Raw genomic sequence first — 17,080 nt, 5'->3', positions numbered from 1 at the left:
GCCCCATCCCTGGAGGTGTTCAAGGCCAGGTTGTATGGAGCCCTGGGCAGCCTGGTCTAGTACTAAATGTGGAGGTTGGTGGCCCTGCCTGTGATAGGGGGTTGGAGATTTATGATCCTTGAGGTCCTTTCCAACCCAGGCCATTCTGTGATTCTGTGTGATTCTGTGACCCCAAATGTTTTACATTCCGTGTTGCCCAGCAACACAACCCATCAAGACTGACCTACATCTCATGTTACATAAAATGTTCCTTATCTGGAGATGGGAGCAGCAATTGCCCTGAGGCACAGGAGGTCCTTCCATAGTAAAGCCTTCTTGGCAATAGCTCATGTATAACAGGAGACTCCTCTTTGCTAGTCTGCCTGAGAAATCCTGATTTCTTCCATGCCTAATTTCATATCTCCACCCAGGGTTTCTATTTGGCTACAGTGACTACACACTCTTCCCATGGGAGCACCAATCTGCCCTGCAGACATTTGAGATGCCTTGAGGGTTCTTGGGAAGACTGGTGCCTCACTCAAATAGCTGGGATCGCTCCTGGTGGAATTGGCTCTCTCTACATGGATTACATAAAAGCTCGGTTTACAGTGCTCTCAGTTACAATGCCAGGATCTGAATCAGACAAGGAGACCTTGCCCTGACTAAATCAGGCATGTGTAGGAGGTGATTTGACTTGGCCCTTGTTTTCCCTCAACTCAAGGCTTTATTGCCATTGATACGGAAATTTCTATGCTGCCTTCTGCTCTCCTTGAATGTGTTGTCCCTATTTTTCCCTCACAATGTCAGTTTTCTTCCCTTATTTGTGCAGATCAGATCAACAAGTGCACCAGGGACAAAGGAGGAGACAAGGTGGGTATGTAAGATCAGAGTAAGGTCTTCAAAGGGTCTAAAATGCTTCTGAAAACCATGACAGGTGGCAAAACCAACCCTTCTTCAAAATTAGCTTTAGCTCTATTGACATATAGACAACTCATAACACCATTCTGAGGTCCATTTTAGATTTCCCAAATGGGTATCGATGAGATCATTCTACAGAGGTGACTCAGCCTCCATAGTTATTTTGATCTTCCTCAATCTTTCTTCCCACTTGGTGCCCCTGATTGGCCAGCTTCAGGCCTTCCTCCAGGCTAAGGTCAGCAGGAGATGCTCGCTTCCCCATTCTGTGTGCTTAATTGTTGTCTCTGACTGCTGTGAGTTTTGTAATCTGTCCTCTTGGGAAATAAGGAATCATTGTGACTTAGTCACTGGGCTGCAAATTAGTTCTCTCTAAATGCTGGGAAGAGAGCATGCTCCAGCATTGTAATAAGCCCAGGGAATAGCAAAGACTTTAATGTCTTGAGAACAGCTCCCAAATAACTGTTTGACATACAGCAGTTTCCTACTCAATTTTCTCTTCTTAAACTCAGTACACGCTTGTTGGCAGTTCTTAGCTGCACTTGATGACTAATAAGCTAGATCTGATAAAAGGAGTGAGCCAAAATCCTATTTCATTAAAGTTCATGTAGAAACAAATGGATGTTGGCAAGATTTGCATGATGGGGTTGAAGTATTAAGTCCTGAGCAGTAGACCTCAAATCAAAGCTGACCTCTAAGTGAATCTCACAACCCAGCGTTACATATCATCAGCATCTGATCATTAGTGAAATATGTATGATAATTAGTGAAATGTGTATCTTGGACAAAACATCTCGTTAGCCAAAGATGTAGCTTAGATAAAGCACTATGAGAATGAATTAACCTTTCCTTGCTTAGAAGCAGTGTCAAGGCCAACTAGTACAAAAACTTCCTTAGTTTCTCCTTGAGCCCTGGCCAGGCTTTAGGTGCAATCCAAAGGAAAAAATGAAACCAGATGTTTCCGCCTGTCATGTAATCTTTTTTGTGCAACAATACAAAAGATGGACCCTCTTCTAGCGAAGCTGGAGACCTTGCCTACAAGTGGAAACCCTGAGTATTGCTACCGTCATGTAGTAATGGTTAGATGCACTGCCTTGATCTTTATTATTCTGGCTGTATCCTTTCACTTATTATCCAATTGCTTTAAATTTAAGCAGAAGTAAAGACACTTCTTTAACGTGGCATCTGTGACATTTGTGCTGACCCTATCCACTGGCAAAACAAGGGTCTGTGGCAATAAATAGAGCAATCTTTCACATGTGGAGAAAAGGTGAAGAAATACACAGAACAAAAGTCTATGGGATAATTAATAGGAGAAAAACAAAGGGGAAATGGTTGCTTCCTTTTATCCTCATTGCAAAATAACAGCAGAAAGAGACACCCACTAATTATGAACAACAACCTGTTTATAAGACACAATAAACTTGATTGCCTCCTGCAAAGCAAAAGGTTTAATCTGATCTTTACCAGCACGTCCCCTGTGAAGCTGACAAATCTCCAACACCATGATAAGAGATGAGTATTTTGACATTGGTCTTGATTAACTCTGGAATTCACCACCTGGTTATGCCATTGCTGGAGCAGTATTGGAAAAGCCTGCAAAGTGTCAGTATGTCATGAGGATAAGGAAATCATCCAGCGTTAAACGATTCAGACACGAAGGAAATGACACCTTGTGTCGCAAAGGCCAATAAAATACTCTACTGATGGCTACTACAAAAACCCCCAGCTGTGCTATTCCATAATTGTCAGAAAAAGGGGGTTTTGACAACTTGTTCTTCTGTGCGTTCTGCTCCCTGCTGTGCAGGACAAGTCTCACCTCGGAGGAACACTAAAGTAGAAGCACGAGCTCTTACAAGACACATCCTATTTCCCAGAATGTCAGAAGATGATCTTAAGAAATTCAGAGGAGAGATACACAGAGGAATAGAGAGAAAATGATTTATTTAAGAAGAGAGATTGAAAAAGAGACATTGTGAGAGATGGCTTTTTTTTTTTTTTTTTTTTTTTTTTTTAAATAGATTGGGAATTCCAGAGTGACAATTTGTGGTATTGTAAATAGAGGTCTGATTTCCAGGAAGTGCTGGATGTGGAGAAAAGCAGATTCTCTAAAAGATGCCTAAAATAGAAGCAAAACGTCATTAAATAAAACATTTATGGAATTTCAGAAGGTATTCAAGAAATACAACGAAGAGAGGAGAGCACACAGGGATTAACTGCAGCTAATGGAAAAAAAAATGATAAAGAAATGAAGGCTGACACAAAAATTTGAGAAAAATATTTTGTGAATAGCCATCATCCAACTTCATTTAGTGTAACATTGACTTTATTGGAGCTATATCGGCGTGGGTGTGAGTCTGGCCTTCTGGTTCTGTGTAACAATTAAGACAATGGTATGAGCCCTGGAAAAGGGATTACAAAAAATGCACTGCCAAGACTGTTTTCCTTTGCCTGCAGGCTCCGCTATTTCATCAGTGCAGCTGCTGCTTCTGTGGAAAGACAGGAGGAAGTAAAGGCAATCAGAGAGAGAAGAGACAGCCCCCATTTCCCATTGCTCATTAGACTGGAGGAGCAATAACGAAGGTGCTAAAGGGACTTTTTCCCCAGGTGCTATCGTGCACCATGGACTCCAGCATGGAGAACTCCCACACGCACCTTACACACCCTTGGGTTGACTTCATGCCTGGAACCTGTAAAACTGCTGCTGTTCAAAAGGTATATAACCTGTCCTCCAAACACCTTCCCAATTGAGCTGAGAGGATCTGGTGGAGATGAAGACTACTCCTGTTATCTTGCTGGTTGCTGTCCTGTGTGTGGAGCAAGGTGAGCCTCTAATGCTGTTACCAATGAGAAGATGGAATTTAGGGAGCTATCAACAGCTTTGCAGTATTGCAGCGCCTCAGCCATGCTACTGCCAACTTCCAAATATACCCTGATTAACACTGAGCTCTCTATTTGCTGCACATATAAGATCCTGATAAAGTAATTCTTTCCAGCAGGCAGTACTGAGTGATATAGTCCTATGTTGCTACTGTATGCTGGGTTATATTCATAGAGTGGTCTACAGTATCCTTCTCAGCTATGCAAGTTGAAAGTGCCAGAAGACATAAGAAGGCATATTTTTTATTCATATTGGTTTTAAATATTTTACATTCTTTTCCATGCTGCTGCTTCTTTCATTGTAGGGAGCCATGTGCTGTGTCACATGTTTTGTTTGCTAGGAAATGCAGCAGTGAGGATTTTTATAGGTGAAATCAGAGTCAGAGGTGAAAGAACTTTTCTTGCATACATAATGTTAAAGGCATACTTCTTCCAAAAGGAAGCCTGAAGTATTCTAAATGTGTGTCTTCCTTCTGAGACTGATCCATGTGTATTGCTGCTTTGCTACTGGCACTTAGGAATAATGATCAGATTGCCAACATCTCCCCACGCCCGATGGTTTCCCAGAAACCATGATACATATCTAGCAGGGGTTGAGAAAGAGGCGTTTAATTAATTCTTGCTCTCTGATGTATCAAACCTTTACTCCCACATTATTCTGGCAGATGGCTCTTCTGTGTGCCTGAAAGTTTTGGACGGTTTTGGGGTGAGGAAAGGGGTATGTAACTGTACGAAAAAAATGACTTTGTGCCCAGTCCTGAGTGATGTGAGATCCAAGACTCTAGCAGAATACATTTCATTGGCATTTCATTTATTGATCTAGTGGGCTGGTGATGTTCTATGCTGATATTAGCTTGCAAACAGACGTGAAGACAACCAATTATACAGCATCTTTCTGTAGACCAGTCTAGATCAGAGAAAGCTAGTAATTCTAACTCAAGACTTCTACAGTCAAGATTAAAAGATCACAACTCTCCATACTAATACAAAGGCAGTCTTGGAGACAATCATTATTTTATTCTTCTCATGTACCTGGGGTTCCATTCCATTCCTGTGTCAAATTCTGATCAATCTGGTCTCACAGCCCAAAAAACACGGTCTGTTTCATTTGTTTCCATGATCTCAGCAGTATAGAACACATGACCAGAAGAAATCTTAAAAGGTCAAGATCTTTTTCCCGCTCCGATGCTGGGCCAGATCAGGAAGATGTCTGTCAGATGCAGCTTTGAAAGTTTCCAAAAAAGAAGATAAAATAGCCTAGAACTGCTCAGACACTTCTTCCTTCAATGAGCTAATCTAAATATCTAATGACCATCTCTTTTTATGTAGTTCTCCCCTGTTTTCACCATAGGGAGTTTATTACCTTCCATGCAGCTTCTTTTTTCTTCTTTGAAGAGGGTTACTGCGTCTTTCCTCAATGTTATCTTGCTTTGATTGAGAAAGTTAAATGCTTCAAATATTTTTTACAAGGCTGTATTTTCAAGATCTCTGACCACTTCTCCTCCCTCTCCTCTGGTCTCTCCAAGTGCTTTGCATATTTTTTGAAGTGCCACATACAGACTTGGACATCAGTGTTTCAGCTGAGGTCTTGACAGAGTGGAAAGGCCACCTTGCATACCTTCCACATGACATTGCTGCCTGTGTTCCTTTGAGTGATGTTTGTTTTCATTGCTATAATGTGACACTGTTGGTTCCCACTGTTTAAACTGCCATTCTTAATTGTAACAGAACCTGTTGTTTCTCATCCTACATTTATGGGGTCAGTTTTTATCTTAGTACAACATACTTTTCTTTATTGAACCGCATGCATTCTTTTTTTTTCCATTCCTTTGTTACATCCACAGATCAAAATCACCTAGAACTCTGCTTACAGTACATTTTCAGTGATGTTCTCCTCCCCCCCGCCTCCCCCCCCCCCCCCCCTTCCCTTCCCTTCCCTTCCCTTCCCTTCCCTTCCCTTCCCTTCCCTTCCCTTCCCTTTCCCATCTTTCCTTGCTCTTCCCTTCCTTTTTCTCATAGAATCATAGAATGACTTGGGTTGGAAGGAACTCTGTTGGGGGAAGGGTTGCCAACCACTAAATTAAGCACTAGATCAGGGTTCATAAGGTCCCATCCAGTCTGGTCATGAATGTTTCTAAGGATGGACCATCCATATCTTTTGATGCAGCCCTGGACATAGCTGGCTCTCTGGGCCACACTGAGTGCACACACTGCTGGCTCATGTCCCACTTTTCATCCACCAAGACCCTCAAGTCCTTCTCCATAGGGCTGCTCTGAAAGACTTCTTCTCCCCGTCTGTATGCATGCCTGGAACATAAGTGCCCCAACATGAGTGCAACACCTTGCACTTGGCTTTGTTGAACCTCATGATGCTTATAAGGGCCCACCTTCAGATTTATTCAAGATCCCTCTGCATGGCATCCCTTCCTTCTTCTGTATCAACTTGTCATGGTTTTATAATATTTTTATTATCAGTATTCCACATCATAACATCATGTAGTACACTGGGAGTTATAGATGCTCCACGGGTCCCACCCGCCCCATTAGTCACGGAACTGGGCTGAACCAGCCCATAAACTGTTTACCCAACTGCACCACTCTGCTTGGTGTCATCTGCAGACTTGCTGAGGATTCATTCAATCTCATCATTCTATGTCATAGATAAAGATGTTAAAGAGTATCAGTCCCAAGACAGACAGCTGGGGACACTAGTAGTCACCAACCTCCACCTGGCCATAGAGCCATTGACAACAACCCTCTGGCTATGACTATCCAATTCCTTATCCACTGAATAGTCCACTCTTCAAACCTACATTCCTCCAATTTAGAGATAAGGATATGGCGTGGGATCATGTCAAAGGCCTGCACAAGTCCAGGTAAATGACATTGGTTGCCTTGCTTTTGTCCACTGATGCCAACACTCCATCACAGAAGGCCACCAGATTGGTCAGGCATGGTCTTCCCTTGGTGAAGCCATGCTGGCTGTCTCAGATCACCTGCTCATCCCCCACGTGCCTTAACATCTCTTCCAGGAGGAATTGTTTCATGACCTTCCCAGACAAAGGTGAGACTCACTGGCCTGTAGTTCCCCAGGTCCTCCTTCCTTCCTTTATTATAAACAGGAGTGATATTTCCCTTTTTCCAGTCACTGAGGACTTCACCTAACAGTCACATGATCATCAGGAACTTCTAATTTAATAGTTTCTCTGAAATACATTGCCCTTATACTTCTTTGTAGCCAACTTCTTATCAGGCAAAACCACACTCACAATAATGCGTCCTCTAGTTGCGTTCTGCCCTTTCTGTACTGATAGTGTCCCCACATCTACCAGGAGCTTGGCAAGCATTTTGCGCTGATTCACTTTCCAAAAATATCTGTGTTTTTAAATAAACTAATCCCCTCTCCTACACACACAAACACATATTTTGCTCTTGGTGATTTTGAAAGCTCAGAATGCAATCGCCACAACCAAGTCTATAAATCAGTTAATCTGCTGAGCAAGGATCTGGTTTCTCATGCACACTGTGTTTCTGTTTTTTGCTGTTGTTGTTGTTTTGCTGTTTTTATTTTTCTCTCCTTTTATCATCACTTTCCATAGGCTTTCATTTTTACTTTACAACCTTCTGTATCTCACAGCAAGCATAAGCATCCTTGACAGACAGGACAACTCATCGTTGTCTGCCTGTGCTGCTGGTCATCTTCATCTGTATTTCAGACAAATACAGTTAAACCATTCTTTTGGTTAAGACTTCCTATTTACTGTCTGTGTTACAGCAGTTTGCAGAAGTTCAACACAGCATCTAACTGCTCTCCCCAGGCTCCTTAGGACTGAGGTTAGGCCAGCTCAGTTAGTGGTGTCTGACCTCGAGAAAAGATACGTGACAGCACTCTCCAATACGACTGAAAGAAAAGTAGGATACTAGGCAATGTCCATCTCCTCAAAATACTTCAGGACTCAGGCATCCTCAAGTTTTCCATGGCAAACACTTTTGGAGAAGCAAATAAGTAGTCATTGACAATCCATGTGAAGGATCTCTCAGGATAGAGAAGCTTTTGCTCAGCAATAATCTCCATCATAAAAGTCTCCCAAATCCTTGAATTCCACTCACATCTACTGCTGCCAGAGATTGCAAACAGATCAATAATACTTCTCAGTCTGAGACATATGAGACAGAGGGATTTAACATTGCTGCTACAGGTCAAGGGATAAAGCAAGTCACTGGTCATCTACACGTGAGAATGTGTCAGGATATAACTAGGAAAAATGTAGATATTTAGATTGCAGGTATTGCAGTTCTTAAACCACAAAACGCGCTCCTTTATTCCCTCCCACCCAGGTTATCCATTTATGTGCTATGTGTGCCAAGAACAGGAGTCCAACAAGGACTGTTTAACCATTTCCATGTGTGCAAAGGAAGACAAATATTGTGTGACTGTCCGTGACAAAGTTGGAACAAGTAAGTTACTGAACAACTCTTTATTTGTGCTGTAGGAAAACGAGTCCTATGAATTCATGCCAGTCACAGCCACATATGGAAACAATAGACCCAGTCAACAATTGTTAGGAAACCCTGCTGCTCCCTATTGCAAACACTGCAGTGTTGCTTGATATTGTTATCAAGAGTTGGGGAAATGCTGCCACCGTGTATAGGAACACCAGTTAAACCATAATTCTGGTTAAAACTTCCTATTTATTGTCTATCTTGGAGTAATATGCAAAAGTTCAACAGAGCATCTGACTACTCACCCCAGACTTTTCAAGGTCAAGCTGGACCAGGCTATGATCTGGCTGTAGATGTCCCTGTTCACTGCATGGGAGTTGGACCAGATGACTTTTAAGGGTTCCTTCCAGCTCAAACGATTCTATGATTCTATGATAATTTCACTTTAGAGACAGATATAACTCAGAGCCCAGAGGAGTCATTCATCATATATCAGCAGTATTGACATGGCCAGACTGCTGCTAGTCCTGAGAGGACATATTTGCCTTGGGGACCACTCCCTGGCCTCTTTTTTTTTAATAATCACCACTGCAGATTTAGCTAGGAAAGCATTATAGCAATAATCCTTGCACTTTATTCTTTCTTTTTTTCTTTCCCTTCTCCTCTGCATTAGACTCTGACAAGCCTAAGTATGTCATCTCTAAGATGTGCTCTCCAACGTGTCCAGAAACAAGTCAGCAACAAAACCAAGCCCACCGGAATGTTTCATGCTGTGAGAAACCATTGTGCAATGTGAATGGAGGCAGCAGCAAGCAAGGCAGCTATGCAGCGACGTTCCTGGGTGTCCTAGCTAGTATCACTTACATTTTTGCCTGTGGACAGTGATGGCTTAGGAAAAGCACCCTGTGTTGGCATTATTGTCTAAAATAAAATTGTGTTACACCGGGATAATTACTGCTCTAAGAGCTCATGACTTGCAGATGAGCTTCGCCTGGGATTTTCAAGAATCTCAGTAAGTTAGATGCTGAACTCCCATTGATTTCCTAATCCTCCTTGAACCTGAAGTGTCTTCAGACAGTCATGTCATCTAAGAAAACACGTAAAAGACCCTTTTGACATGTTCAGGCTTCAAATAGTTACAGCTCTGAAGATAATCTTGAAGACATACTTTTTTCTCTTTGAGTTTTTGAACACCATGCGGAATAGCAATCCACCCTGCCAGAAATACAGGTAATAGTTCAATAGTTATGTCAGCACAGTGGAGAAGTTCAGTACCTTCTTCAGGTCACAATATGTCGGTTAACAAACATCAGTTCATAAACAAGAAAGAAGAGATAAATCTTATTTCTGGCAATTTCTGGAAATTCCTCCAGCCTCAGTCGGCAACAATTTCTGGTTCCCATGGCTATTTGCACTTGGAAGGGTATCTATCATGAGCATTCTTCATCTCCCAGCTCTGATGTGCCAAATGAGTTTGGAGAAAAGGCAAAGAGGAACAAATGAGACCTAGAGAGGAGATGCAATGTCTGGTAGTGGGGAGATGGAAGGGAGAAGGAAATGGTTTGGCATACACAGACCTGGTCCAGCTGGAAAAGAAAATGTCTCCATACCTATTTCCTTTTTTTTTTCTTTCAGGGCCAACCCAACCCAACTGCTATTGCCAAACCCAGTCATTTAGAGACTGTGAGATAGCTTTAAGAAAACCATAGCTTAGAAATGATTGATTGTGCTGGGCTTTGTTAGATTCAAGGCTCTTTGCTTCCTCCTCTCCCAGCAAGAGCTGCAGCTGAAGGGAGGCAGAAATGGCTCTGTATGAGGCCTGGAGATGTCTACGAAGAAGAGGGGCAGGCAGCTAAAGACTAACATAAATACCCAGAGCTTCCTGGTCATAACCCCTGCTGCAAGCTCACTTCTCCGGAACGAAAATAAAAAAGGGAAGAGTTGGCAGCAAGACTAGCTCAGCTAGTCTGACACCAGGACTCATCCAAACAATTCAGAGTCTTTGTTTTGTGGTTGTTGTAGCTGTTCTTTCATTTATTTATTTATTTATTTATTTATTTATTTATTCCTTTCATAAGATGCTTTATTTGCTAGCTAAATGAGATCTTTTATGAGATGATTTGCCTAAAGCATTATCTTGAAAGTCAGCATATTTTTGACTGCAAATCTGGAAGCATCCATTGCTGGTGCTGGCAACAGAATCTTGGTTTCTATAATCATGGGACTCAGTAAGATTGACAATTAATTGTAAGAGATGGAATCAATCTCAGAGAGTGGGGAACATGCATCCTTGCCAGTCTGGCCAACCTGGTAAGGAATGATTTAAGCTAGGAAAGAGGGGGGAATAGGAGAGTTACAGAGAGCACCCAGATAGCAAATCAAAGCTGAAGTGTGGATACCTCCATCAAATGCTGGATTAAAGGACAGACTACGAGGATGACACTGTTGTGGGTGTTTGCTACAGGACGCCTGATCAGGGGGAGGAAGTAGGTGAGGCCTTTCATAGTGGAGTTCTGTATTCTTTGAGGAGAAAGCAGGGTAATAAGTAGAACTGCAGAAGTGGACTGCAGGAGGGCCAACTTTGGCCTCTTCAGGGACCTTCTTGAATGAATACTATGAGAAGAGTCCCTAGAAGGAATAGAGATCCAAGATTAATATTCAAGGATCACATCTAATAGGCTAAAGAATGATGCATCTCCGTGGGCAAGAAATCAAGCAGAGTGAATATAAGACCTCCATGGATGAACAAAGCATTCCTGACAAAACTCAAACAGAGGTGTGTAGGGAGTGGAAGCAGGGACAGGCCATTTGGGATAGAATATAAGGATATTGTCAGAGTAGGCAGAAATGCGATAAGAAAGGCCTGGGCACATTTGCAATTAAATCTGACTAGGGATGTCCAGGACAACAAGAAGAGCTTCTTCAAATGAATCAGCAACAAAAGGAAAACTAAAGAAAATATGGGCCCACTGCAGAACGAGGCAGGAAAACTGGCAACAGAGGATGAAGAAAATGCAGAGATACTGAAGGACTTCTTTGCTTCAGTCTTCACTACAAAGATCAGCATGAAGGAATCTCTGATTCAGGAGACCAGAGAGAAATTCTGGAGAGAGGAAGAATTTCTCTTGGTTGAGGAGGACTGGGTTAGAAATCATTTAGGCAAATTTGACATCCATATATCCATGGATCCTGATGGGATGCGAAAAAAGAACCAGGGGAGATGGTGGACATCATGGTTAATCATCTTTGAAAGGTCTTGGCAATCAGGAGAGGTGTCTGATGACTGGAAGAAAGCAAATACCATAAAGCAAGTACCATCCCAGTCTTCAACAAGGAAGATCCAGGAAACTACAGGCAAGTCAGCCTCACATCAGTTCCTGGGAAAGTGATGGAATAGCTTAGGCTGTCTCTAAGCATGTGGAAGACAAGAAGGATTCAGCAAAGGGATATGCTACACTAACCTATTGTCTTTTGTGATGGGACAACAGGCTGGATGAGGTGAGAGCAGTGGATGTTGTCTACTGGGATGTCAGCAAGGCAACAGTTTCCCATGATACCTTCATAAGCAAGCTCAGGAAGTGTGGGCTGGATGAGTGGATGGTGAGGTGGATTGAAAATGGCAAGTCTCAGAGGGTTGTGATCAGTAGCACAGAGTCTTTTGGAGGCCTGTAGGTAGCAGTGTCCTCTGGGGTCAACACTGGTTCCAGTATTGTTTAAGTCATTTATCAATGATTTTGGTGAAGCCTCCTCTGAAAGTCTGCTGATGAAACAAAACTGGGAGGAGTGGCTGATGCCCCAGAATTCTGTGCTGCTATCTGGAAGGATTTTGACAAGCTGGAGAGATGGGAGGAGAAGAACCTCTTGTAATTCAACAAGGGCAAGTGCAAGGCCCTGCAACTGGTGAGGAATAACCCTATGCACCAATACAGCTGGAGGCAGACCTGATGGGAAAGTAACTCTTCAGAGAAAGACCTGGGAGTCCTGGTGGACAAAAAGTTGGCCATAAGCTCCCAACCAGGGAAGCTGGATCTTCAGAGGTCCCTTCCAACCACAACCATTCTGTGATTCTGTTATTTTTGAGATGTTTTACACTGCCAGGATAGAAAGCAACTGGTTTTTTTCCAGTACTTCAAAGGTGTTTACAATCAGGAGGGAGACAGACTTCCTATATACTCTGATAGTGAAAAGACAAGGGGGAATCATTTTAAACTAGGGAGGGTAGATATATACTAGGTGTGAGGGGCAAATCTTTCACTCAGAGGTTGGTGAGGTGCTGGAAGATGCTGCCCATAGAAATTGTGGATGCCTCATCCTGGGAGGCATTCAAGGCCAAGTTGGAGTCCTGGGCAGCCTGATCTGGTGCTAGATCTAGTGGTTGGCAGGGGATTTGGAACCAGATGATCTTCAAGGTCCCTACCAACCCAAACACATTCTATGGTTCTATGGCCAGCTAAAGATGCCCACCTTTCGTGTTTCCACTGTGATCTCTAGAGCCTGGTGCGTGGCCCGTGTTTTAGATATTTAATTCTGTGTCTGGGAGGGAAATGATTCTGCCAAGGGAAGGAGCTGGCAGCAATGTTACAGGCTATGGTGACCATGCTGCTTCTTGAAACCACAAAGACATGCACCACAAATACCCTATGCAGAGAAAATGGAAGGCACGTCTTCCAAGAGGCCCTGCAATACATTAGATGCTCTCCAAAAACTCTAGGAAAGCTGGGCTCAGGGCCAGAGCTATTACTGTCTTTAGCATCAGACAAGTTAGCACAGGAAAGGGGAAGCAGGAGTAATTTATGCCTCAACCACTTTCACTGAATGGGAGAAAGCAAAGCGAGGTCAGTTGGCGGGGAGGGAAGGAGTCAAAGATTGAGAAAAGTACAGTGAGACTGGCAGTCTGAGGGGCAGACTCAAGTTGCCTTCCTTTTCTCTTCACCACACACCCTTGTGCTGCCTGCTGATAGCACCCAAACAAATATTATCTCCAACAAGACAAAATGAACAGAGGAGTCCCTATGTCTGCCTGTCTCCAAATTCAGAGGGAACCCCTTCCTTTCTTGAAACTTTTGGATTCCACCTGGATGTACAAGGATTATGGTGATTGAACATTTGTGGGTGAAATGCCTTCAGATTTTCACTATTTTAAGTATTTTTTTAAAGGGATTTACCTGTTTCATGGCCAGTATACACTTAGCTCCCAGACTGAAAGCCCACAGTGGTGAATGAGGAGCTGAATGTCTCTCAATAGTAACTACTCAGGTAGGGTTTATGACTGGACTTTGTCAAAGCTGATGCTCTGAGTGGGAAATCACTGAAATTCCTTGAGAGAAATAAAGAGGGACACTTAGAGTCATAGAAATGAGTTGGAATGGACTCTTGGGAATCATCTAGTCCAACTCTCCTGCAACGAACAGGGACACCTACAGCTAGATCAGGTTGCTCAAAGCCCCTGAGCCCCTTCAATGTCTCAAGGATGGGTAATCCACCACATTTCTGTCCTTCTTGCTTGGGCATAAGCCATGAGTTATATGTTGTCTGGATAAGGTCCAAGCTCATCTTCACACTGGTAACAACCTTTCCTGGGCTGAAGAAAGGTGCAGGTCACAGATATGGGTTCCTATGGCCCAGGAGTTTGGGCACAGACTGACAAATCACCTCTTCCTCCATGGGAAGAATCAAATTTGCCTTTTCCAATGAAGCAACAGTGCATGGCCATACCCAGGATTGTGCTGCTGGTCATCTCCAGCATTAACTGCATTTGTTGGCAGCAGACATCCAGATGATGCTTAGAAATGCTCCTTTAGCATAGAATCTGTTCCAGGAGCAGACACCTAGGTGATACTTAGAGGTGCTCCTGTTCTGCAATCCCACAATAACTTTGAGTTCCACACCCAGAGTTGGGAGATGTGTTTTTGCTTCCAGCCTGCAGTAGATGCATGGTAAAAGGAAGGCAGGTGGAGACAGCAACCACATCTAATACATGTTAATTGACATGCCAACTAGCACATCAAAACCAAGAACATGAAAATGAAGCAGGCCACAAAAAGAAAAGGTGTCTTTTTCCATATGCACATCAGTAAGGGGTATTAACCAAACTAAGTGGCAACCAGGCACAGAGGAAAAGAGATCTTGCACATCGTAGCAACCAAGCTTGTTTCACCTGCTCCTTTTTCTTCAGGGTGGGAAACCGGGGATTCCCAAATGCAGTGTGCATTGTTATAAAGGGGATAGGGAAATCATGGGGAAATACTGAGCAGTCAGTCCAGGAAAGAAAACTGAAATAAAATGCTGAACAACCTGTAATGGCGTAGGGGATGTCAAGGAGATGGCAATGAACAACAAGAGCTTTGTGACACATGGGTGTTATTCCCACCTGTGACAAGGTGGAAAAATCTGTAGATAATCTGTAGATCTGGTACTTATCACATATTTCAGCGTTAATACAGCTTTTTCCACCACAGCACAAGACAGTCTCACAAGGAAACTAGTTAAAAGCACAAGCAAATAACTGTCGACAGCTTGCTGTCAAACAAGAAGGATGTATTAAATGGGATCCTCTGCAGCTTGCCATGGTTCTGCTATGATGCAATATTTTAATTACCAGTTTGACAGACAGAATAGAGAATAAATAGATTGAGCTTGCAGGTGACACACTAGGAGAATCTGAGAAAGAGGATGAAATCTGCACGGGGCAAGCATACTGTTACTGTGAACACATCATCTGCACAAATACAGGATGAGGAAATACCTCTTCCAGTAATTTGGCAGAAAAAGAAGTTGCAGTTACATTAGATCATGCATTTAACATCTCTCGTATGTGGGGAAATAGAACAAAAAAAGGCCTTGTTGGAACTCTACATCTATTGAAAAGTTGCACGTTTCACGCTGGGCAGTGTAAACTGGAGTTTGATGGGATGAGATCCTTCCAATCTCTTCCCCAGTGGGAAAGCTTGAGCTGCTGCATTCTCTCCACTTTCTGCTTTAGGGTTATTTCACATGGCCACAAAGGAGTTTTTAGATAGCATCAGAAAAGTTCCTAGTATCTAAGGGAAGAAAGCTAGAGTTGATTGCTGGAAGAACTGCCTCCAGCATCAGCAGATTGAGTATCATTATCCAGATGCATGATAGAAATACTGTCCACAGCATCTCATTAGTGTCTACTGGGGAAGGAGAATAAACTCGAACAGCCTTCCAGGTCCCCTCCATCTCCCTTCTCTCCCTCCTATCATTCATTCTCATGTAGCTGTTGAGGGTTCTGGCTACCTTTTCTTTCCTAGCCCAAAAATGTTTAGATGTTGTACTAAGGGGCATGGTTTAGTGGGGAAATATTGGTAGGTGGATGCTTGGATGATCTTGGAAGTCTTTTCCAACCTTGGTGATTCTATGATTCCATGATTTCTTCATTAAAGCATAATTGTCTTCTACTATTCAGGCTTGACTTTGTTTTATTGCACCAAATGTGACCCAAAAATGCTCTTCCATTGACATCACGTAGGAAGATCACTCCAAAGGATGTTCAATCCCAGAACACCTCCAGGGTTCCCAGCATCAGCAGTACAAGCACTAGACTTGCTGACACAGCTCTGCATAATATGAATGAGATATGGATTTCTCCTTTTTCAGCTGATTTCTCACCCAGGTAAACCCCTGAACACCATGCAGAGCACTGTCATCATGCACAATGAGGTTCATCATGCATGAAAAGAAGTTCAGTGCTGGTGCAGGAGGACCAGGAAGCAAGCACTGGCTCTGTGCCTGGTGTTCACAATAGCTCATCTGGGACCTGCCCCTGGCTCCAGGGCCTGCTCCAGCATTAGATGTAATCAGCAATTAGATAACCTGCAGACAGTGCTCTTGGGAACAAGAAACTCTCTTTCTGCAGTCTAGAGGAAATGAGTGTAATAAAACGGAGTGCAATAACTTCCGGGAGAAGAAAGCAATTTTATCATACAAAATATTCAAGCAGGTGGATTTTGCCCTCTCAAACTTATTCTTACAGATTTAATCTACTCACTTTCTCACAAGCACCAGCACATGTGTGGCCAGCTGATCTGGCCAGTGTCAATTCTATGCCACACTTAAACAAGAAATGACAGTTATGCAGTCCTCACCATACTTCTAAGGTACTTGTCAGAGCACAAGTTGATTTTGGATTTGCTTCTTACACCCTTTGGAAGGAAATAAGCTATCTTGGCTCATTTTTCCTTTTATTTTGCCTCTTTTAACTCAAAAATCCTGAACTTCCCAGTTCTTCTGTTTAGCTTATCAGGGCGTTTTATTGCTCCCATCCCATCTCCATTCTCTTACTTAAGGTCACTTTGTTGTTCTGCTTTGTTTGAAAGCAAACCAATACAGAATGGTGAATACAGCAGTAAACACATGCCTTTCCTCTTCACCCTTGTGTTTCTGATTCTTCTAGGTGCCCTCACATACATGGACATATATCCAATCGTATTTTAGTCATCCTGAATTTAGTATTTGTACTACAAATCTCCCGAAGTCCAGCACCTTGCCTAAAGCTTCAGTGTGACACGTTTTTGATGGAAGGGATGGGAAAGGTCTGGAATGGCTTCTTCTCTTCCCAGAACCACCAGACACGTAAGGTCGTGCTCTTGGAGAGAAGTCCCCAGGCACAGAAACCTTTGCAGAAAGGCTGCATAACCTCACTACAGTTTAAAAGATGCCAGGAATGGAAACAAAGGTACAAAATGCATCCGAATTTCAGCCAGAAAATGGAGATAGGACTGGAGATGTTACATGTACTATACAGGTCCAAGGGTCATCAAGCAGACAGGGCTGGAGAAAAGGCTCAAGTACAGTGACCATCTAGAAAATGAAGCCAAAAACAGAACTGGAGTTAAAATAA

General features: G+C 42.9%; 1 protein-coding gene across 1 annotated transcript; it reads left to right on the top strand.

Annotated features, from left to right (window-relative positions):
- Window positions 1-3,471: 3,471 nt before the first annotated feature.
- Window positions 3,472-9,102, top strand: LOC122178754 (lymphocyte antigen 6E-like). The gene is made up of 3 exons (XM_042869154.1): window positions 3,472-3,717; window positions 8,113-8,232; window positions 8,891-9,102. Exons 1-3 carry the CDS (start codon window positions 3,666-3,668, stop codon window positions 9,100-9,102), a joined length of 384 nt encoding a protein of 127 aa, XP_042725088.1. The 5' UTR covers window positions 3,472-3,665.
- The last annotated feature ends 7,978 nt before the right edge of the window (window positions 9,103-17,080 follow it).

Source organism: Lagopus leucura, unplaced genomic scaffold (assembly GCF_019238085.1).
Source record: "Lagopus leucura isolate 7727_CA_CO unplaced genomic scaffold, USGS_WTPT01 Super-Scaffold_100002, whole genome shotgun sequence".
Classification (NCBI taxonomy): Eukaryota; Metazoa; Chordata; class Aves; order Galliformes; family Phasianidae; genus Lagopus; species Lagopus leucura.
Note: the sequence above shows the minus strand (reverse complement) of the source record. Positions and strands in the feature narration are given on the sequence as shown.

Bases quoted from the DNA above. Each gene is read 5' to 3' on its own strand.
- LOC122178754 (XM_042869154.1), top strand. From the start codon at position 3,666: ATGAAGACTACTCCTGTTATCTTGCTGGTTGCTGTCCTGTGTGTGGAG. The intron at 3,718-8,112 runs GTGAGCCTCTAA...CCTCCCACCCAG, and splicing joins TGTCCTGTGTGTGGAGCAAG to GTTATCCATTTATGTGCTAT. The intron at 8,233-8,890 runs GTAAGTTACTGA...CCTCTGCATTAG, and splicing joins CCGTGACAAAGTTGGAACAA to ACTCTGACAAGCCTAAGTAT.